This window comes from Ziziphus jujuba, chromosome 7 (genome assembly GCF_031755915.1).
Source record: "Ziziphus jujuba cultivar Dongzao chromosome 7, ASM3175591v1".
NCBI classification, from domain to species: Eukaryota; Viridiplantae; Streptophyta; class Magnoliopsida; order Rosales; family Rhamnaceae; genus Ziziphus; species Ziziphus jujuba.
The window spans coordinates 9508625-9532107 of NC_083385.1; the positions used below are offsets into that span (position 1 = coordinate 9508625).

General features: G+C 35.0%; 3 protein-coding genes and 1 long non-coding RNA gene across 10 annotated transcripts; 1 reads left to right on the plus strand and 3 right to left on the minus strand.

Moving 5' to 3' along the window:
• Positions 1 to 3544: 3544 nt before the first annotated feature.
• LOC107424372 (RNA demethylase ALKBH9B) lies at positions 3545 to 7280 on the minus strand. Its single transcript, XM_016034157.4, has 6 exons — positions 6863 to 7280; positions 5840 to 6469; positions 4939 to 5024; positions 4461 to 4771; positions 4252 to 4323; positions 3545 to 4134 (listed from the first exon to the last, which is right to left on the minus strand). Exons 1-6 carry the CDS (start codon positions 7029 to 7031, stop codon positions 3843 to 3845), a joined length of 1560 nt encoding a protein of 519 aa, XP_015889643.1. The 5' UTR covers positions 7032 to 7280; the 3' UTR covers positions 3545 to 3842.
• A 4727-nt stretch (positions 7281 to 12007) lies between these two features.
• LOC112493123 (uncharacterized) lies at positions 12008 to 17794 on the minus strand. Of its 3 annotated transcripts, XR_009639659.1 has the most exons (11): positions 17453 to 17794; positions 17141 to 17208; positions 16413 to 16580; positions 16175 to 16315; positions 15221 to 15451; positions 14907 to 15000; positions 14357 to 14792; positions 14000 to 14066; positions 13373 to 13427; positions 13157 to 13265; positions 12008 to 12985 (listed from the first exon to the last, which is right to left on the minus strand). It is a non-coding gene; the product is annotated as an uncharacterized LOC112493123 (long non-coding RNA). The 3 variants fall into 3 exon arrangements; XR_009639660.1 differs by lacking the exon at positions 17141 to 17208 and having other exon boundaries at positions 16413 to 16575; positions 17453 to 17792; XR_007242456.2 differs by lacking the exon at positions 17141 to 17208 and having other exon boundaries at positions 17453 to 17792.
• A 629-nt stretch (positions 17795 to 18423) lies between these two features.
• On the plus strand, positions 18424 to 19236 carry LOC107424405 (uncharacterized). Its single transcript, XM_016034198.4, has one exon. The coding sequence runs from the start codon at positions 18489 to 18491 to the stop codon at positions 19038 to 19040; it is 552 nt and encodes a 183-aa protein (XP_015889684.1). The 5' UTR covers positions 18424 to 18488; the 3' UTR covers positions 19041 to 19236.
• Positions 19237 to 19361: 125 nt separating this feature from the next.
• LOC107424403 (RNA-binding protein involved in heterochromatin assembly dri1) lies at positions 19362 to 23094 on the minus strand. Of its 5 annotated transcripts, none has more exons than XM_060818995.1 (7): positions 22437 to 23094; positions 21161 to 21552; positions 21007 to 21034; positions 20765 to 20829; positions 20468 to 20631; positions 20156 to 20239; positions 19362 to 19673 (listed from the first exon to the last, which is right to left on the minus strand). In XM_060818995.1, exons 1-7 carry the CDS (start codon positions 22600 to 22602, stop codon positions 19625 to 19627), a joined length of 948 nt encoding a protein of 315 aa, XP_060674978.1. In that variant the 5' UTR covers positions 22603 to 23094; the 3' UTR covers positions 19362 to 19624. The 5 variants fall into 5 exon arrangements, with proteins under 5 accessions (XP_060674978.1, XP_015889682.1, XP_015889683.1 ...); XM_016034196.4 differs by having other exon boundaries at positions 20468 to 20643; XM_016034197.4 differs by having other exon boundaries at positions 20756 to 20829.
• Positions 23095 to 23483: the final 389 nt, after the last annotated feature.

The following is a 23483-nucleotide window of genomic DNA, read 5'->3' on the forward strand; positions in this document are numbered from 1 at the left end:
ATAGCAATACTATTGAGCATGAGTAGTTTGAAAGAAGTGTGGGAATTAAAAAAAAAAGAAGACATGCGGTTCACAGATAAGTAACTATATATATTTTGAAAAATAACCTTTTTGTCAATCTATAGCCGGTCATTAATTTTGATTACCCTCTTCTTAATTTCCAAAATTTGATGCTTTAATATCTTCACACTCAAACGTACGTATTCAAACTATCTTCCTAAAATTTCATTCCCTCAAATATTATTATTAATTGAGTTTGCGTTAAATGTTGAAAAATATGTAATAGAGTGAGAAAATAGAATTTGACATTTCGTAGTCTACGGAGATTAATTGGAACAAAGAAGGTAATTTATTTATATATCCAACTGCGTATAATTAAATGGGAGACAAGAAAATGAGTTACTAAATATCTTAGGGTCAAAATGTTGGAGTTGTTTGGTTTACTAAAAAGTAGGACCCCTAAAAAAAAAAAAAATGCATCTAGTTCATAAAAAAAAATAAAAATAAAGTAGGACCCCTATGAATCTATGGGGGTGAATATTGGGACGGCCACTTTGCAGCAGAAAATGTGCATATAGTTTTTGCATATATGTGTTTCCAATGCCAAATAATCCGTTTGACGACAATTCATATCTTTTATTGTAAAAGTACTAATACATGATCATAAGGACTTAGGGATCTATGGTTCTCTGCACCCTAAGATTGTCGGCTACCCAAATCTCATTACTCAAATATATACACATTATATATATGTATATATATATATATATATATATATATTATAAATATTCCTTTCCCATATCATGGTTCTTTAATATATATATTCATGATTTTAGCTAATATATTTTTGAGAAGTTAATCGGCAAAATTGAGATATTATTGTAATTATAGAGAAATTTGTTTGTACATGATTTTGGATTTTATAAGAGATAGAAAAACTTTAACTGTATATATATGGAGATGACAAATTATACATCATATATATTTTCTTTTCACATATCATAGTTCTTTAATGTATATTCATAATCTTACTAATATATTTTTAAGAAATTAATTACGAAAATTCAGATATTATTGTAATTATGGAGAAATTTGTTTGTACATACATGTTTTTGGATTTTATAAGAGGGAGAAAAACTTTTAAGAGTATATATATATATATATATATATAGAGGTGATAAATTTTGGGTCAGATAAAAACCACCAGTGTGTTACCTTTGTTACTTTGCAGAAGAATAGGTATAAAGACATAGAATATCACAGAGATCGACCAGAACAGAAAAAACTTTTTTATCCTTGTTTTCCATATTCTATGTTAAGATGTATGTATATATATATATATATATATATATTTATGGGGCCAATCGAAAAACTTTGATATCTCCTTGAATTCAAGCAGTACCAGTATAGTAGTCTCATTCCCCTTTTCTTTACAAACTCTGACGGTGCAGCTCTCTCTCTCTCTTTCTCTCTCTGATCAGTTTCAACTTTATCAGATTGCATAATTTGTTTGATATTGACACAATCATCATGAGATTTGGCTTTCCTTATCATGCATTTACACGGTGGGGTTTGGCCGTTTGGGCTTCTCTCTTTCTCTCTCTCACACTTTTTTCTCTTTCTCTTGCCAAACCCACATAGGATAGGATTTGGGTTTTTGTTCCTTTGTCCAAATAGGAGTCTCTCTGTCTTTGTTTCTTGTTTGATAAAACTTTTTAGACATTGATTTGCCAGGAAAGCTCTCTATAAATCTGTCCCTCTCTTATCCAAAATCCAGAGGGCTTTGCTTACCTCATAATGGAGCTCTCTTTGTGTGGCACAGCCGCGTTGGTACACTCCCTTTTCTTTCGGGTAATCATCCCTTTGCTTCTTATTTTCTTCCCCCCATATCTCTCAAACATACATCACAATATCTCTCTCTCTCTCTCTTCCCCCTTCTCTCTCTAGACTGCTATACTACCAGTCTTTTATTATTTTTTATCTTTTTAATTTTTTTTCCTTCTTTTTATTTGCCAAGTCTAAGATAGAGACTTACAACTACAAATACCAATACCCTAGTCACAAGCTTTTACCTTTTCCTTGTTTAATTTATTTTTATTTTTTTAAATATAGATATGGAAGCAAAAAAGACCCAAATGAAAATTTATTTCTTCAAAAAAAAGAAAAAAAAAAAAGAAATGCAAATTTATTGTCTATATGAAGCTAAGGAAAGCAAACTTACTTTTAGAATGTTTTAGACTACAAGTACTGTATATATGGTGTAGCTATAAACACTTTTTAAAGTTTGATAGCAGTGGTTACTTTCTATTGGGTGTAAATATTCTTTGTTTCTACAGCCCCTAATAGATGTACCTCGTTATTTATTTATTTATTTGGTTATAAATCAGAATATATTTTATGTGGTTTTTGGACCACATCAATAACAAGCAAAGCCTTACCCTTTTTCTCCATTATAAATACTTACTAATTTGACTAAATTCCAAGGAGGGACCAAAAGAATAAGAACAGTATTTTGAAGTAGTGAAGTTCCATTTAAAATTTTCTGAAGTGATTTTGATGCAGAATAACATATATAGATACAAAGATGTGTTTTTTAATCGATTTTAATTGAATCGTTCAATTTTGAACCCACAAGTGACAAGTGTATGGAATTTAATTTATTTGCAATCAATTCAATTCATGACCAATTTCTCTGCAAATCATTTTTCTCAAAGTGGCACTGGCAATGTCTATAATCATGGGTTTTTTATTTATTTATTTTTTGTTATGTAGGACCATGGGGGTTCATGTATCATAATCGATCTATCTAAGAAAACGACTAGGCAAGTACATAGAGCTTGTATAGAACGAGTCAAGAAAGATTAAAAAAAAATAATAAAAAATGTCATGAAGGTAATTAAATACAAGCTCGAAATCAAGCAGAAACTCGTTGTTTATTTCTATAATCAATTTTAGATATATATAATTATGTGAGCCAAGAACAAATAGGCAGCACGATCGGAAACCTTTCCGTAGCCTCGGTTTCTCCCTAATTGCTATTTATAGTCATTTTTTTTTGTTCAAAAAGTCATAGTTTAGTAGAGGGAAAGTTTATGAAAATCATGACCCTAAATGGTTAGAAATATTTATTTTCTTTTACTTTCATTCATTTTTCGTTTTCTTTATAAGCAAATCTTACTAATTTCTTTCTCTATCTGGCAAGGCTAACAATTCAAATCTGCATAAATGCCATCACTTAAACTTGAGCAAATTTGGGACCAAAAATATACCCTTAAGCTCCTCAGAAAAAGGAGCTTCTATATATTTATTTATTTATTTAAACCTTTTGGTCATTCTCCTTCCGAGACAGAGACATGTCTAAAAGCTCTATTATTATCATTATTTATTCAGTGTTTTGGATGAAGATTTCCTATAGATTGATAGCCATTCATGTTTAATTGTGAATATATAATTGTTAATAAGCTGAAACAAGTTGAAACTTTTTTCTTATTACTTTTTGGAAAAGAAAAAAAAAAAAAAAAAAAAGGGAGTGGATCCAACACTGTTATGGAAAAATAAAAATAAAAATTACAATAATTATCAACATCCCTTACACAAGATGATTAATCACACATCCATCTGAACAAAGTGTAAAAACAATAAAGGATATGCTTCAAGCCAAATACCCCCCACTCTATTCATAGCAAAGGAAAAGAAATGGTAACAAAATTAATCAAATACTATTTAATTTTCCTTTATATATATATATATATAGAAAAAAAAAAAAAAAAAAACCCATTACTTCTTTTTATACTAAGGCCAAAAATAAAACTTGGGCCGGGCCTTTAGCTATCCAATTTGACTCAGTGCCTCCGCCAGTTTCCAAATCCTCTTCGACTCCAGGCTGACTCTGGATATTCTGATCGAAAATCACTTCTTCTACCAGAACCTCTTCCATCCATATTGCCTACTCTTCTATTCGCTATTGGCTGCTGCCTCCTTACGACATATCGTCCAGCTTCAGGAGAATGAGAATTTGTCCTATTTGTCTTCTCCACATCAAACGACAATGGTTGAATATCCTGTAAATCAGATTCCGGCGCATATCCAAGAGGTCTCTTTGATTCATCCATTCTTCTAAATGTTATTGATATCCTTCAGTTCAGAATTATATAAAACAAGGCCATGTTAGGAAAAGTTAAAACAAAATTCATCAGCACAAAGAATTACTAAAACCAAACGGAATTTTGTTAACCACAGCTCAACAATTACCTCTTTGTAGGTACTGCAGGGACACAGTGCTTAGCCACATCAGCCCCATTTCCATTCAACACAAGAACAGATCTAGAAAAAGCAATGCTCAGTGTCAGATTTTTAATCCAGAAAAGAACAATGATGCAAATTATAGAAATTCTAGAAACGCAAATGTAATGGATAATAAACACAGAAGTTGTGTGTTTAATTGGGCATAGGATACTTACCCCACCGGTAACGAGATGGCAATTGCACCCGCAAATTCACCAGCACTGACAGCCTTTAAGTTCGAGCCAAAAACTATATTACATTCACTTAGAAATGAAACAGTACAAAACGGTCGAACAAAGTCGTGGTTGTCAATATGAGGAGGAATACAGTCCCCTTCTTCATATATGTTGACAATGCAACTGTCAGGAATACAGGTTGGTGGAAGTACATGCCATCTGACCAGCCTCCTAATCATCACCTTGAAGAAATCTGGTATAGGATCCACCATTTCATTATAAAGGATTCCAGGTGAATTACCATTTTTATCCTGAAACCAGAACATTTTAATTTGTTAATAGTGTATAAGATCTTGACTTCTTTCTGTAATTACAGTGATACAACTCGAATATCCAATAGGATGATCTTCAAAAACTTTCATGATACAAAGGAAACACAAAAAAGCGACTCAGACAATGAGAATATAGAAAGACATACCACTGCATAGTTGTAACAACACCCAAATTGAATAGTTACACGTCCCTTGCCCCTCATCCACTTTTGAGGTGCTGTATATGTACGTTCTGCATGAAGTTTAGATATAGAAGAGAAAAAAAAAAAAAAAAAAGGTTTAGACCCTTAGAACATGTATTTCCCAACACAACAATGAATACTGACAGGGAAACTATCAAGAAATACCATTTGCCACTGCTCCCCTACTGCATCAATAATACAATTCAAAATATATTACAGACATCCTTGAACTAATTGAAAACAAAGAAAGTAACGTGCATTTCTGAGATCTATGTGACAGAAAATGATTAACAAACTAATAAGTTCATCTGAGAGTGGGTAGATTTATAACTAAGAAGAAATATAATTAGGAAAAGTGATCGATCAAAAAAGCTAACAATCCATATGAAAACTTGACCAAAAATTTAAATAACATTTTTGACAGCATCAAGAATAGCTAAAAGACATTATAAGCCCTTTAAAAAAAGAAAAAAGAAAAAGAAAAAAAAAGAGCAAGTGAGAAAAAGAATTTGCATGCACACTAGCAACAGAAACACGGCCATTGAGAAAAAATTTTTTAGGCCAACAATGATGGAAAAGCATATCAAAACATGCTAAACAAGTACTTTGAATGTCAGATCATGCAATATATTCTTAGCAATGACTTCCGTGAAGATACCTGTTCGTTCTATTCACCTCAATGAACAAAAAACAAAAATGCAAAACCACTACAATACATGAACAGGACATGAACCTCACAAAATTTCATGACAACAGACCATATAATTGCAAAGTAACAAACAAGCAAAAGCAAACTTAAAATGCAATTGCAATGCAATAATGCTATGGAACAGACAAGCCAGACAAGTGGACAGATTTAACTAACCTTTAAATTCACCCTTTTTACCCTTCTCCTGAAGCTTGTAAATGTAGTCCACTATCCGCTTCTGTTCTGCAGCACTGAAAATTCCTGTATGGAGTTCGACTCCCTGGAGAATGTTGACTATCTTCCCCTTAAACCTCTCCAAACAGATAAAATCTTTCTTCCTCTCGACTTTCATTAATCTAAGATACTCCCTTTGTTCCCTAGACAATTTGGGCTTTTCAACAACCTTAGATATCGTTAACTCTCCGGTGGAATTATTTATATTCACCGTTCGCTTATTAGATTCATTATCTTCATATTCATTGTCGTCTTCTTCTTCTTCTTCTTTTTCCTCCACCTCTTCTTCAAGCTCATCTTCTTGGGCCATATCTGCCCAAGACATTCGAGGACTTGGGGTCTGAATGGGAGGTGACCCACCAGACAATTCGTTTGTAGAAGCTTCTTCTACAACATGTTCGGACGATCCGGATGCTTCACCTTTCCAACTCCCAGGCGAATTCACATCACAATTATCATCATTATCATCATGATTATCGTTAGCCTCCTCCTCCTCATCCTCTTCCACATTATTCGAGGTTGAAGCTTTAGACTTGTTGTCCACATTTCCGGGCGTAGAATCACCCTTAAATGCTACCAGTGACATAAACAAGCAAAAAAGGAAAAAAAAAAGAAAAAAAAAAAATTAACCTTCTGCATAACCCCAATCATATAGTATCCAACATATTGAAAGCGATATGCAACCCTAATTTCGGCATAAATCGCGGAATTAAATCAAATTGTGAACAAGAAAACCCAAAAAAAAAAAAAGAAAAAAAAATTGCAATTTCATAAAAGAAATTACCTCACCATTCCAGTAATAGACAAAAGAAAAACAAAAGCAACAATTTTTCCACATGGGTTGGAACATAATTTTGCAATTATCAAGTAACGAACCGAAACTACTGTTAAAAACAAAAAAAACTACTTTATTTTTTATTTTTTAAAATTATGTCGGTGAATTTCGGGAATTAGAGAAGTGTGTACCTGGTTCGAGAGAACGAATACGATCGGAGAGGGTATCGGTGCAGTGATGGCAGAGATCTCTGGAGAGGAAAGGAAGCCAAGTGCCGAGGAACTCCGAAGCGATTTCGAGGTCGCGGGGCTGATAGTTCAAGAGAAACGGATCGACGGGTCTGTTTGTGCGTTCGTTCATGGTAAAGAATCACAAAGAGAGAGAGAGAGAGAGAGAGAGAGAGAGAGAGGGTGTGGATTAAGCAAAATTGTGCTTTGCGTTGCTCTTTCTAATACAAAGTTTGAAGACCAGTATTCGAATACAAGATTTTCCAAGCAACTTTTCCTCTGTGCTACTGCTACGTTTTCTTTCTTTTCTTTTTTTTACTTTTTCTTTTCCTTCCTCTGAAAGAAGAAGAATAGAGAAAGACTTTCCTTTTTGTGAGGTCTTTGGCTGTGGGACACAAGTTTCGTGACTGTAAAGAATCAGACTTTCATGTCAATTTTTTTACTTTTAAATTTTAATCGGATTACAATTTGGACGGTAAATACACTCTTTCAAAGGGTTTTTTGGAAAAAAAATCACGTTACAACTCCATTTTAAAAAATAGTAAAATTTTTTTTTTTTTAAAAAATAGCCAACTTTTAGTATAATAGGATCAAAATATCCTTTATACTTTTTTTTTGGGGTTTATATTCTCTATCGAAATGCAGATTTTTTTTAGTTTGTTGTTTTGGTTTTTTTTTTTTTTTTTCCTCCATTCCTTTTTCCTTTTGAAACATAACTAGGGCATAAAAAAAAAGTTAAGCTTTCCCTTTCCCGTTAGGAACACACCAGCATCATTTTCACTTCAAGCAAAATTGTCCTCCCATTCACCGATGTCATAGAAGAACCAGTTTTTGGAAAATTGTTCTCCCTCCCCATGCCCATGCGATGCGATGTTGTTTGATTTTCATCTTTGAGCAGAGAGACAAGTTTCTGGAAAATTGGTGCAAAATTAACGGAAAATGGCGGAAAATGGCAAAAAATTGGCGAAAATTTTGCGAAAATTGACAAACTGGAGGAAATTGGCGGAAGTTCATCTTTTTCGCCAAATTTCCTCTGTTTTTACTGTTTTTTGCAATTTTTCAGTTCTACACAAAATTTCTCCCATTTTCAAACCATATGCCACCTAATTATTTTTAAAATCACATATAACAGCTCATAAATTAATTTCTTGCATACCCATGTTAAATAAAAAGCTTAAAAAACCCTAAACTAATAAAAAATACAAGAAAAAAGAGAAAGAGAAAAAACAAAAAAAACACATATTTCTTTATTTTCATCTAATAAGAAAAAAGATAAAATTTTTACTTGAGTTTAGTTTGAGATATGAGAAAATACAAAAAAATGAGAGTGAGAGGCGATGAGATGCAAAGAGTGACCTTAGAGAAACCCCATGAACGGCTGTGTAGAAACCCCACAAACGGCTGTGTAGAGGAAGAAAGGAAAGGGTAAAAAAAAACTTTTTGCGTAATTTTCAATTTTGTCAAGGATATTTTTGTCCCAAGGTGGCTAGTTTTTAAAAAAAAAAATTTTTTTTTGCTATTTTTCTAAAATGGAGTTGTAAGGTGGCTATTTATCGAAAAAACCCCTCTTTCAAAAGTTCAAACCTCATGAACGTGATGGATCCGAATCCCATTATTTCTCTTTATTTGGGCCACGGCCCAACAACAATATGATAAAAATAGGAGGAATTTGGCCCAATACCCTCATAGGGAGGAGGTTAACGATTTTTGCCCCCTTATTTGATATCTTTTTTTTTCTACCTCTCAATATCTATTTTAACCTTAAAACAAAAAAAAATTACTTACCTATCCTGTTATATTTTAAACAAAACAAAAATTTGTTTGAGCATGTTAGAGCTGAATGCAGTCGCAAGCTTTGTGAGGGTAACTGTCAGATAATCATATGCCTCAAGTTGCATAGGCAATTGTTGGTAACCCTTTCACCCCTCCAACTTCCATCGCTTTCAAGGCACATTTTCTGTGTGTTTGGTACAAGGATGGGCGATGAAGAATGAAGAGTTGATCCTTGATTGGTGTAGAAGCGTGGTGGAACGTCCCATGGCCATGCAAAAACTTTCCTTCCAAAATTGGAATGATTGGACTCTTTCTCCGATCATAAAGCCCCCTGATCCCTTCCTTTGTCTTTCATCCCCCCTGAACAGAATAAGTAAGGCCCCGTTTTTTCTAATTCAAAAATGAAAATAGAGGCGAAGCGCCCAAGTGGTGAAGGCCCCAAAGCAAAGTAATATATAGATGTAGTTTGTATTTCATTCTTTTATTCTGCCATTTTATATCAAAAACCATAAGCCTTGCATGCTCTGTATCCTTTCTCTAGTCATTGTACGTACTAGATTACTCTTGAATTATTGCTTAAAATTCAATTTGATTCTTCAGCATTTACTGGTAATACATCTAGAACTAGATCTTTATGTCTAACGAGCAATTTCTATGATCAATCTGTTAAAGAAAAAAGAGAAAGGAACTGACGAAAAAGGAGAGAGAAAAAATAAGAACAAGTCAAATAAGTGGATGGTTTGTAGTGTCGATGTGGGTCAATATACATAGTGATGTGAAAATGCCATCTTCCTTCTCTTGCACTGAAAAGCAATTTCCCACTAAAAAATTGGTTATGAAGCCATTCTCAATTCAATCATTTATTTGTTGGATAAAAGATTATGGGTATATCTACTATGGATCTATAAGTAAAACATTATATTTGTTGGATAAAAGATTATGGGTATATCTACAATGGATCTATAAGTAAAATATTATACTATATTGGTAGATAAAATTACATTTTTGAAATGGAATAAAAATAATTTTTTTTTATACACTTGAATATTGGAAGATCATATCATCTTCTCAAATTTATCAAGTTTCTTCACCCTCTGCATAGACCTAGCAAACAATGCCAAAAAGACTCCTGCACAATCGCATGAAAACATACACAAACCTAGTTCAACTTCATAGAAAACCAGAAAAGAAATCTTTTATGCCCAGGTCTTAGAAGGTTAAAAGTCTGAAAGGTCACCTGCACCAATGAATGATCCATTAGCAATAACTTGACTGCCTTGGCTGCTTAAAGTGAAAAAAATACGATGACTGTAGACTTTCGGTAATTCCCGATGAAACCGTCGGTAACCAACATATACCCTCTGGAAATATTACCGAAGGTTTCATCGGTAATTACCGAGACCCATATGGTAATCACATTTTACCAATTTTTTGGGCCCCACAAGTCCCATAATGTGTGTTGAATGCAAAAACATGCAAAATATGGATTCTAAAATTATCCTAAGGAGAGAAAATCCCAAAATTGCTTAAAAATTTGTCAAATTTTCCAAAAAAATACGATGACTGTAGACCTTTGGTAATTCCCGATAAAAACGTAGGTAACCAACATATACCCTCTGGAAAAATTACCGACGTTTTCGTTGGTAATTACCGAGACCTCTATAGTAATCACATTTTACCAATTTTTTGGGCCCCACAAGTCCCATAATGTGTGTTAAATGCAAAAACATGCAGAATATGGATTCTAAAATTATCCTAAGGAGAGAAAATCCCAAAATTGCTTAAAAATTTCTCAAATTTTCCAAAAAAATACGCTGACTGTAGACCTTCGGTAATTCCCGATGAAACCGTCGGTAACCAACATATATCCTCTGGAAAAATTACTGAAGGTTTCGTCGGTAATTACCGAGACCCTTATGGTAATCACATTTTACCAATTTTTTGGGCCCCACAAGTCCCATAATGTGTGTTAAATGCAAAAACATGCAGAATATGGATTACAAAATTATCCTAAGGAGAGAAAATCCCAAAATTGCTTAACAATTTCTCAAATTTTCCAAAAAAATATGATGACTGTAGACCTTCGGTAATTTCCGATGAAACCGTCGGTAACCAACATATACCCTCTGGAAAAATTACCGAAGGTTTCGTCGGTAATTACCGAGACCCCTATGGCAATCACATTTTACAAATTGTTTGGGCCCCACAAGTCCCATAATGTGTGTTGAATGCAATAACCTGCAGAATATGGATTCTAAAATTATCCTAAGGAGAAAAAATCCCAAAATTGCTTGAAAATTTGTCAAATTTTCCAAAAAAATGCGATAACTGTAGACCTTCGGTAATTCCCGATGAAAACGTCGGTAACCAACATATACCCTCTGGAAAAATTACCGACGGTTTCGTCGGTAATTACCGAGACCCCTATGGCAATCACATTTTACCAATTTTTTGGGCCCCACAAGTCCCATAATGTGTGTTGAATGCAAAAACATGCAGAATATGGATTCTAAAATTATCATAAGGAGAAAAAAATCCCAAAATTGCTTGAAAATTTATCAAATTTTCCAAAAAAATACGATGTTTGTAGACCTTCGGTAATTCCCGATGAAAACGTCAGTAACCAACATATACACTCTAGAAAAATTACCGAAGGTTTCCTCGGGAATTACCGAAGGTCTACAGTCATCGTATTTTTTTGGAAAATTTGAGAAATTTTTAAGCAATTTTGGGATTTTCTCTCCTTAGGATAATTTTAGAATCTATATTCTGCATGTTTTTGCATTCAACACACATTATGGGACTTGTGGGGCCCAAACAATTGGTAAAATGTGAAAGCCATAGGGGTTTCGGTAATTACCGCGAAACCGTCGGTAATTTTTCCAGAGGGTATATGTTGGTTACCGACGGTTTCATCGGGAATTACCGAAGGTCTACAGTCATCTTATTTTTTTGGAAAATTTGACAAATTTTCAAGCAATTTTGGGATTTTTTCTCTTTAGGATAATTTTAAAATCCATATTCTGCATGTTTTTGATTTCAACACACATTATGGGACTTGTGGGGCCCAAAAAATTTGTAAAATGTGATTGCTATAGGGGTCTCGGTAATTACCGACAAAACCTTTGGTAATTTTTTAATAAAAAACAAATTGAACGTTGTCATTTTTTAATGCCGTTTGATCACTTACTTTGTCAAAATTTATCATTAATAATGCTACATTTAGCATGTTATTGGTTGGAACAAACATGATTGAAGTTGTCGGATGGAATTATGGTGATTCTTTTACGATGGTGTACAAATGTCAATTACCGATGATGCATCGATCGTTACCATTGGGCAGTAATATCATCCATGCAATAGTAAGAAACATACAAACAACTGAACCAAAAACTGAACACGGAATGATATGTTATCAAAACAATACGACAGATGAATTTGACAACAAAAGAACACATAAAGCCAACGTCTATTATGCCAAAACACATGTTACGTGGGTGAGCAACTAATTGCATTCCTGACTACATTGCATACACACACATACCGCATAACATGGCCCCATTGTCTGAATATAGCATCAGGCAATTGATGGGCCTTCGTTTCAATGGTACTGTTGGTTGGTAGTGCTATCAAGAGGTACGGCGGCGGAGCATGATCGGCTACTGTGACCAACCTGTTTGCACCTCCCACATCTATATTGATGACGCTCCTCTCCTTGAGATTGAATCCTCTTCTTTCTCGGTCTTCTTGACTGTTTGCCAATTTGAGGTGGAAGTACAACCTGGTTTATGACATCATCTGGAGCATGCCACTGACATTTATCTCCAAGTGGATATATGGTTTCCGAATATGCATCACGGAGTGAGTCAACTGAGTAATACACCGAGCAAAGGAAATATGGAGAAATATGTCGATGCTTACATGCTGCAATTGCATGGACACAAGGAAATCTATCTATTTAAATTCTCATCCTTTTTATTTCTTGTTTTTCCACATCTCAAACAATATGGAGAATTTAATAATGAAATTGGGTCCTTCCACTTCATCTTGACATAAGAATCATGTAGAAAAACTAAAAACTAAACCTGAATTAGCAAGAGAAAAATATACAAGTGTTTTATGAATAAAATCTAGAGAATATTACAACTCCTACAAAAGGCTCTGTTGGTATCAATCCTAACTTGACCCAAAGTTCCCCATCAATGTTAAAATCTCGAACACCAACTGGCACCACAATTGGTATAATGCCAAACTTTAGTGACAGCATTAAAAGCATACGGGGCACCTCCACTATAACGGAGACCAATTTGATACCTGGATGAAATCAAACGAAATATCTACGGTTAGTTACAATATTTAGCATACAAGTTTCAAAGAAAATAATTAAATACCTAAAGTATCCATAAAGAAGTATAAAGGTTCAAATCTAACAATTGAAGCAATAGCTCATACCCAATAATAATAGAGGAAAGTAGTAAAACATACTTGCTTTCATGAACATTAAGGTAAGACCCAATTCCGTGGCCTGTACCGTGCCGATAATCAAGACCATTTTTCTATAGTGGAACTCAAGCAAGAATGTCTAGGGCATTACCTATAGGAAAATGAACATGTACCTTCCTATCACACAATCTTACAAGAATATAGTCAATACATTTCACTTAAAATGAAATAAATAATTTAAAAAATAAAATAAAATACCATTGGTTCCATTAGGAAATTGAGCATTCCCAAGTGCAATATAACCCTTGAGGACCTGCAAAATGAAGCAAACAAAATTACTTTGCAAGACTTGAAAAAATATAATAATAATAATGATAATAAGAAGGAAAAATAAAATAGATTAGCACTTACTGCAATATACCATGTTTTAAATAGATTAGCACTTACTGCAGTATAGCATTTTCAACTATATCACTTTTTAACAAGAACATTTGAAAATAGTTGATAAAGTAGGAATTAACATATCCATGTCAAAGTTCATTTTAAAAGTGGAAAACCCTTTATTTCTCTTGATATATTGGAATTTGTTATGCATAGAATGTCATGCTAGCTTTTGAAAGTGGTTGCTAAACTAGGAATTAGCATATCCATGTCAAAGTTCATTTGAAATTGGAAAACACTTTATTTATCTTTATATGGTGAAATTTGCCATGCTTGCTTCAGAATCAGGTTGTGCCCATGCAATACAACTTAAGAACCATTACCACTCATGTGCATAAATGACAATGTCAGAGATACCTCTTTTGAAGTTCACAGATATCATGTAGAATTTTCAACCATTACCACTTATTATCATATAGAATTTTCATTTGAAGTTCACAGTACCTTTTTTACTGCATGAAAACTCTCCAGCTTATCGCTTGCAGTTACCTTTGTCAATTTAAGTGTTTGCCTACAATCATTGCATCATTGTTTGATTAGTGTGTATTGAAACTACACAAGTAGAGCATTGCATGCAGACTCATAGAAATATACACAAGCTGTGTACTGACAAGTTGTCTGATACGGTTTATGTTCTTTTACATTCCTCTTTCAGGCAATATTTAGACCACAATACAACTAGTATTTCAATCAAATGTTAGATGTTGCATAACAACCTAAAAAAACAAAAAAACAAAAAACAAAAAACAAAAAATGAACTTACAAACCAGCATTAAACTAAAAGTAATGTCAGAGAATTACCTTGGGACGTTCTGAACTATTGTTTGAATCTTGGGGTGCGGATTCATCATTAAGACCAAGCGATCTTGATATTCTTGATTCTACCCTTGAAGCATTATTCAATATTTTGGTAGTTCCGGTTTCTAACGCTACTGTTCCTCGAAATTCTTCACTCACAATTAAAGTAGCTAAGACATCCATGAATGACTCTTTATCTGCTTCTTTAGAATACTTTGTTTCTTCTTTCACAATCTAAAGCATCAATGTTAGTGGATTCTGCCTCAGCTTTGTCATCCTCTTCATCCTCAACATATGCTTTATATGTCAGCCGAAGTAGTATTTCTCCATAAGAACTCTTTCTAGAAAGTCCCCAGCCTCTTTGCATCCACATATGCTTTTCTAGTTTCCCCAGCCGAAGTAGTATTTCTGGTTTCCTAGAAGCCAACTAACTCTCAAGCTGCAAAGAAAACATAATAATCAACATGTTGTTATGTACCTCGGGATACAAGCTTCAGGAAATTATAACTTAAATGAATAATTTAACAACAACGGTTACTTAAATGTATGTTACCTGTGGCAAGGGATAAAAAGTTGTAGCAATCAATGTCTAGATACCTTTGATCAGGCCTGAGCCTTAAATCTATAGGGGACAACTTTTCCTGCAACTAAAATCAAGAATAAGAAGTCCTCCTCCACTCACACAATAGTAAAATTAAAAGCACTTGAATGATTTTATTTTGTTTGCATGTTCTAAAATCTCTTGTCATCAATTCATGTCCATGCTAAAAATGCAATTGGGAAAAAGAAAAAAAGAAAGAAAAAATGTTCCAGTGCAGTGTTTCAAACCAGGGCATTAAGTAATAGTAATGAAGTCATCGAAACTACCTTTAATCCAAGGGTGAGTTCATTCATGGTGATGGCAAAGCGTGGCAAGTTATATCTTGTAGGAAACTGGGGTGGCTTGCTCCGCTTCCAAAGCAACTGGGCATCAGGTCAAGACTCCAATCCTTTTCCCTTCCCAGAACAATTTCCATCCACATAATGCATGCTCTCATCCCATTTTCCAAATAGTATTGCTATTGTTTTTCCATTTCTATCTTGAACTAAACTATGTACCTGACCGAAAAAGAAAACAGCAATAATTTTAAAAGAACAATCCTTAAGCTTGTTAACAATATTATAGTACTTATTAACAGAATCTATACCCTCAATCCATTCTGTTCACCCAAAAATAGAATCCCTTGGTTTGATGTATTTATTTTAAAAAAATAAAAAAATGAGCTTTCTTCTAGAAGCAAAATAAAACCAAAGGGGTAAGAAAATGATTCATGCTCCGCCTCTCATAATCCATACATATTGTTCTTGCAGACAACTTCAACTCCCATAAAGGATTAACTAATAAAAATTTTTGTTGCTGTCAACTCCAACTCCTTTGGAGGATTCGAAGTTGGTATCATCATATTCAGAAACTAAAGGAATTATATATCCAATATAATGGGATTATAGGCTATCCAGACTTTATTATATATTAGGCTTTCAAAAAAATAAAATAAAATAAAATAAATCCTTTGTCAACAAATATGGAGAGAGATTTCAATAATTTGATAGCCTCCACCTAGTATAATTTCAGTCAAATTAAATTAAAGTTATTAAACAGTATAATTATATCTCATTCCACAAAGAAACAAACCAAACAATTGAAGAAGTTATGCCAAATTACGTTCCTAGAGAAAAAAAATTGCCATGCTTTTTTTTAGTCATCCAAGAAGACCTCCAAATATCCATATAAAACTATATGCAAGTAAAGCATTTGAAAATTAAAAGATAAAGAAAGAATACCTGGTGAGGATTTTGGTCAATGATAGATTGCTCCTTGAATTTCAGCTTGCAAGAATAGTTATGATTCCCCTGTATACGCATTGTACCACAGTGGTCACAATAGAGCTTTTCCAATATAAGGTTGTTAATTGATGTTGTAACCTGGCAGAAAAAAGAACAGAAACACAACAAAGAATAAATAATATAAAAAATATTTCTTTTTGGTTAAGGGAATATTAGTCGAATCATTAGTCATTACCTTACTCCATTAAAAAATTTCTCTATCGTCAAATTCCACCGTTAAAAGAACAACATGATCAAGCTGAATTGAGTGACCCTAAAATTTACTCTTCAAATTGCTATCACGCCAAAATTTCCATCCTTTACCCTCATAGTGGCAAGCAACAATCAATCGATGATGACTGACCTAACACCAAAAAGATGAAGAATATTCAGTATGTATGCACAAGGTTTTGAATGTCCAGAGTCTGTTAAAGGAAGTATACAAGCTAGATTAAACCTAGGTACCATTTGTTCTTCCTCCTTTCCTCCCTCACAATCTAGTACTTACAGGGCTACTTTCTATAGAGGATTACCCTAAATTCAGCTATTGCCAGCTATATATTCTACACTATTTTGGCTGAGGTAGTCATCTTTATGTGAAAATAATTACTGGTCTTAATATCATAAAAATAAGCATGAACTTCCTTTTCTCTCACAATAACTCCTATTGCTCTCTCCAAAATTTATAAAGCTATCCTTTTTATTGTCACTGCAGCACATACCATAATAATGTCATCAATTTTCCTTTTCAAACTATGTATAGTAATGCTTGAGTGCGATATATGCATTTACGTTTAAGATGAAATATGCATACCACATTGTGTCTAGCTTTTAAATACAAATGATTTATATAAAACTAGCCAAAGTGCTCCTCGTATGAAATTTGTTTGATGTAGAACTATAGGTTAGCGTTTGAAGGCTCACCAAACCTCCTTTTATAAGGAACCCCATTGGACTGAGCTTCAAATCACAGTTTCTTCTATTTCCATGTCCTAACAAAAAAAAAAAAAAAATTGCATGGGTTTTGAAATTTTTTTGAAGCAATACCCGATTCAAGTGAGAAATTGATGAGAAATTATAGGAGATACCCGGGGACAATGTAGCTTGAAATTGCCATGGTTCAGACAAAATGTCAGAAACAAAAGAGAAAAGAAGAACAGGAAAGACAAAAAATGGGGAGGGAAACAAAAAGTTATAATGTGTATTTTTTTTTTTTCTTATGAAATGAAAACTCACCCAAAATGCTTCTTTTGTGTTGGAGTTTCAATCGTGCCCTCACTTTGGTCCGTAAGTGAAAGCACAACGGTGTTCTCCATCAGGTTTTCGCCACACAGCCACTGCCGATTTCCAAAAAGCGCAAACCTTCTCGAATCCTCAATCGGCGACTTAAGGTGGCTTCTCTCCATCTTCGATTCAAATGGTGCTAATCTCTCTCTGCCTCCGATCGCTAGCAACGACCTGATTCTCTCTCACTTTCTCTTCCTCTTTTCTTCGTGCTCCGTCCAGGTTAGAGAAAAAATGGAATACGTCTCATTAGTTTTTTTCCTTTTCTTTTATATTTGAAAAGGATAATCTAGGAATATTGAAAAATTAAAGGGTAAAACAAAAATATTTGAGATGAGAAGGGCAAATATCGTTATAGCCCTTTAAAAAAGGGTATTGGGCCAAATTCCCCTAAAAATAGCGTCATTGTAAAGAAAGCTGTTAAGACCGCCATATCAAACTTTTGTCCAAAAGAAAACAACCGATCGAAACACACGTAATATCTATTTAAGGAGTCTATTGGAAGCAAGATATTTTAGGGTTCACTTTTTTTTTGTTTTGGTTTGTTGTTTTTATTTTTTATTTTTTCAAATATGCGTTTGATATCCCTTTTTTGTTTTTTTGTTTCATGTTGGTAACCGTTTTTGTTTTTCCTTTTTTTTTTTTTTTTAAAGATTTAAACATAAAATCCACATTAATCTATATTGTAAAATTTGGAATACCTTTTTGCACCTTGGGCAATCCCGGCATCCGAGTCTGTCTCGGATCGTGGAACCCCTCCCTCTATTTTTTATTTTTATTATTTTTGATTTGTGAGTTGATTCATCTATGGTTTAATAAGAAATTGTCTCTTAATTGGGCTGATGGGAATGTTCCGGGCTGGGCCGGGCCCGGTCAAAAATTGCAATTTGGCATGGTAGAAAGAAAAGAAAAGGATAAACCGGGAAGATAAGCTAAATCCATCCACTCGCTTCTCTTAGCTGCTGCCACAGCCAAAAGAACCAGAAGAATGGACGCCAAGCTCCTCCATTCTCTCGCCACGTTACCACCCACCCTCGCCGCCGAGAAATCTTCAACCACAGTGAGGTATCAGATATTTTCTCCAACCATCTGTCGGCGACCTCTCAAAATCACTCCCATTTTCAGCAAAACAACCACCAGCAACGGCACCGACCCCGACAGCATTAGCAACAGCGCGCCACAGTCACCACCGGTGACACCGCCGGAGACTGTGGAAATTCGGTTTCGGAGAAGGTCGAGAGGGCGTTCGAGGAAGCAGAGGGAGGACGGCAATGGCGACGGACGGGTCACGAAGGCAAAAAGCGCTGCTGCTGCTCCTCCCGTCAAGAGGAAATGGGAGGACATGAGCGTTGCGGAGAAGGCCGTAGAGGTTTACATGGGAGAGAAGGGACTGCTGTTTTGGCTGAACAAGTTTGCTTACGCTTCCATCTTCATCATGATCGGTGCTTGGATATTATTCCGGTTTGTGGGGCCCGCGCTCAATCTGTACCAGCTTGATTCTGCTCCTCTCTCCCCATCTTCCATTTTCAAGGGTTCCTGATCATCATCGTTCACATAATTCCCCGCACGATTTCTATAGGCCTTAGAATCCAATCCTTTAAAACCCAAACCATATATTTTATCTTTCTACTTAAACTGAAACATGTTTTATGCTTTTGGAATCTCTTACTTCCAGAGATTTTTGTAGCTCTCGGGATCTGATTATATTTGAAGTTAATTATCTGCTGTTATCATTATGAGCAAGCCCATAACTAACAAAACTTAGAACCTTCATTTATTTAATTTTTAAATTCCGGGTTAAAAAAGAAAAGAAAAAAAAAATATATATAAATATATAGATATAAAAAAAGAGGTAATACAGTAATACTCGAACACAAGACACACCCACGCTTTTACTATCAAACTGAAACTATCATACTGTTGTTTAATTACATCCTCTGCCCCCATACAAATATCAACTTTTATCGCTAAATTATCTATTAAAATGGTCGTCAAAAGAAAAAACTTGTAAACAACCCCCTTTGTCATTCCGCTAGCATATTACAAAAACTATAATCTGAAAGACAACTCAACAACAGGTTCCAAAGATACAAACGGTCTTTTAAGGTATTGTCACTGCTAGTGCTACATCACATTCACTGGCTGCGCCAGCATGTCTCTTTGAGCCTTGCACCTGTACAAAAACAACTATTAAAACATACGCTGGAAATACATAAGGTAGCAATGCTCATAATGATGCTAGAGACCAACCTTAGCTTTATCAAGTACCAACCATTTATCAGTAACTAACAGCTTGGTTGTTCATTGATGAGGTATATGGTAAATAAATCTATACATGACCGTTGGTTGATCACTTCAGATTTCATAATGCCCCAAATTTTACCCACGATTTACTTGCGCAATGAACAATAAGATGCTTCTTCAAAGTGGGATAAAAATAAACACAGCTCCCATCACTAGGCTAGCAACTTGGACATTTACCCCCAAAAAAAAAAAAAACAAAGGCTCTTGCAACTCTGATAGACAGTGACCAATTTCACATTCTACTACTGTAGCATGCATTACGCACACAATTAATTCCTATGAAAGAGAAAAATTGAATGCTATAAGAAAATAGAACTCAAAACCACTGAATGAAAAAATTTCGATGCTAACCTATTGCAATGCGATCGAGAGGCATAATTATGGTTGTTGCAATTTGTGCACATCCAATCCCCATCACGCCATTGCTTTGCACTGCTAAGGGAAGAAATATAACAGCGTATTTATTATAGATAATTTATTCTCAGTAACTGCCAAGTATAAATACTATGGTTTTATTTAACCAGTATCACAAAAACTTAAATTTAAAAAATTACCAGATTAACTCCAGTACATGCTGTCAAATTGCGAGTATTTCACAATCAATCTTGTTTAAAGAAAACAACTCTGGTATAGTTTTTGAACAACAATTAAATCCAAACTTACCCTTTTCCAAGAAGTGTGGGTGCAGTTGCCTGATGTTGCAATGGGATGGGAACTTGTAAACTTGGAGCCACACCTGTGCTCATATTGGGATATGGAGCATAGGCTCCAGTTTTGGAGTCAACAGGGGTGCCTACCAGAGACTCAAAACCTGGGTATGATTGCTCCTGTCCATTTGTCTGCAATTATGTATGATGAAAAAGGAGAAAACATGCAGAAGAAGAAGGTTGTAATTGTGATAAAATTAAAGTAAAAACACACAATAATAGAAAAAAGATTATAAATTCTCACATGTCCTACATTCAACCTCTTGTTGTCCCAGTCATGAACAAACTCGTCAGATGCTAATCTCTTTGTTCCAAGTGCTTTATACGCATAATGAACAAGAAAATTGAAGTCAAAAAAATATATACCATGTAAGTTGCTATAGATCACATTTACATACCATGAGTGGTCTACAATGAGACTCAAAAACCATTTATAATTACAAGGCATTAAATACAACAAACCAGTAACTCCATGCTGACAATGAAATAGCATACCTGGTGGAAAAGCATTGCATTTCTTGCACTGCAGGAAAATAAAATAAAATAAAATAAAATAAAATAAATTTAAATTAGACACATAAGCTTGCGGCAGTCAATAGTTGAGAAAGGAATGCTCAACTTGTGTAATGTTAAGGCAGCATCAACACACCTGTACACGGGAAGAGTAATTGTGGAAACCACAGTTGCATATCCAGTCGCCACTGCGCCATCCTTTGGGAACATTAAGAAGCTGATTAGCAGGACTTAAGTACGGAAGAACAGGATTATGGTTTCCAACAAAGGACCAAGAAGGCGATGGCTGAATTCCATACTTATCAGCACCTGCTACAGGCCAGCTAGGAAGAGATTGTTGGGGAGCACCATTGCCAATTAATCCAATATTCATCTTTTGTTCCAGTCCTCCCTGGGCCCTGGCAAAATAATGTGAATAAGTTGGGAGAGAAGCTCCAGGCATTCCAATCGCTGGCATTGCCGCTACCTCCTTTGGTTGCCCGCACTTTTTGCACTTTTCTCTTGATGCATAATTGTTGTTAGTGCAACCTATTGATCCATTGCCATACAAACCCAACCCAGAATGCAGCCAGGAAGAAGGAAAGGAAGCCATGTATACGCACACCAACCAGTCCATCCCAACCAAAACACAAATACAAAAAAACACAAACCACTCAACCTAATTGGCAGCAAGTCCTAAACTCAATTTAACAGAAAAATACAAATGAAATAGGCAAGTTGCAGAAATGATTGAGCTTTCAGTCAATAGACAACTTCAGTATGCATATGAAAAAGGCCAGCGGCATAAATGGAACATCTATAAATAGTATACTCCTTCGGGAGGACAAACAGATTTGAAAGAAATGAATTATAACTAGAAAGAAAAAGAATGACCACGAGTACGAATTGAGGAAAGAAAACTTGAGCAAATCTAAATGTCTTTAAATTCGAATCACCTTCATAACAATGGATAAATTTTGACATATTCTTGTCTTGATAACTTCTCAAGTCCATCAACATAAAAGACGCTGTAGCTTCACAACAAAAACCTTCCATTTTTATAACTTGGAAAATTGATAGCAAAATGGCCAAAAAAAGGGAAAATGATATGTTGAGGAATGTAATTGATCTTGTTCTGGTTCCCATTTAAAACAAAACCCAACACTAAGCACAGACATATCTCAAAATCCAAATAAGTACACTACGACCTAAACTCCACAAAACCCACCTAACTCACCTGTAACAATCCGTACGTCACCATCCAAACAATCTAAACAAAATCGCCTACCAACAAAAAAAACCTAGAGTTTCATATATATTTAACCAGGAATTATCACAAGCGGCAATAATTTGAGAGAGTCAAAGAACAAATCCAAATTATCAAAATAAAGAAACAGCCAGAGAAAGAAAAAAAGAGGGGGAAGAGAGCTAACCGGTGCAGATCCAATCGCCGATGCGGGGTAGCCATTTGGAATCGGCAGGGGTTTTGGTGTCGACGAGAAGGCGAGGCTGCTTACACCTGTTGCAGAAGGATCTGAAGGCGTAGTTCCTGTTCCTGCATCCGCTACATTCCCAGTCCCCTTCTCTCCCTTCTCCCATTTTCAATACCAAACCTTCTTCTCCTCCTCCTTCTCTCTTCTCCTTCTCTTTGCACAACCCAACAATCACTATGTGTCTCTATATATATGTATGTATATGTCTCTGCTTGTCAGCTGGGCTCCCCAAAGGGACACTCCTGTATCTCTCTCTCTCTCTCTCTCTCTCTATATATATATATATATATATGTATATATGTCCGATGGCGATGCGGAAGAGACAAGTGATGGCAGGACAGAGTTTGGCTTGTTTGTGTTCCTCTTAAGCGCCGGACACAGATATGTTTGTCAAAGATTCAAGCCAAGGTTGGGTTTATGCTTTGCGAGGGAGACACAGACTCAGATACAGAGAGAGGATGAGAGAGACAGAGAGACTTCCAATGGAGATACGTGGATACGGAGTTGGTACCTTTGCTATTTATATTCTCTGGCTGCCGCTGTTTTGTGTGTGTGTGTGTGTGTGTGTGTGGAAAGAGGATTCTGACTTGCTGGTCGATGCATCCTTTTTTTATTTTTCAAATTTAGAATTAATATTTACAAAAGAAAATAAAAAAGAAAAAGAAGAAAAGAAAAAAATTGCCTTCCCATCTCACGTACGTGCCTTGCCCACCAGAAGCAAAACAAAGTCGGCTTCTTTTTTGGACCTGGTTCTCAATTGGGGTCATTTGTTTTGGACCCCCTCATTATTGGGCTCAATGCAATAGGGCCTGATTCCCTCCCCAGTCTGACTTCATCAATTTCAGGCCCAGAAATTTTAAAAAGCTACAAAAGAAACCAGTGCAAGAATCTTGGAGAGGGTTCCTATGGATCGCGCCGAAAAGGTATAAATATTATTGCACGTGGCAACATCATTCTAAATAAGATATGATCCTCCGTCTGAGTAAC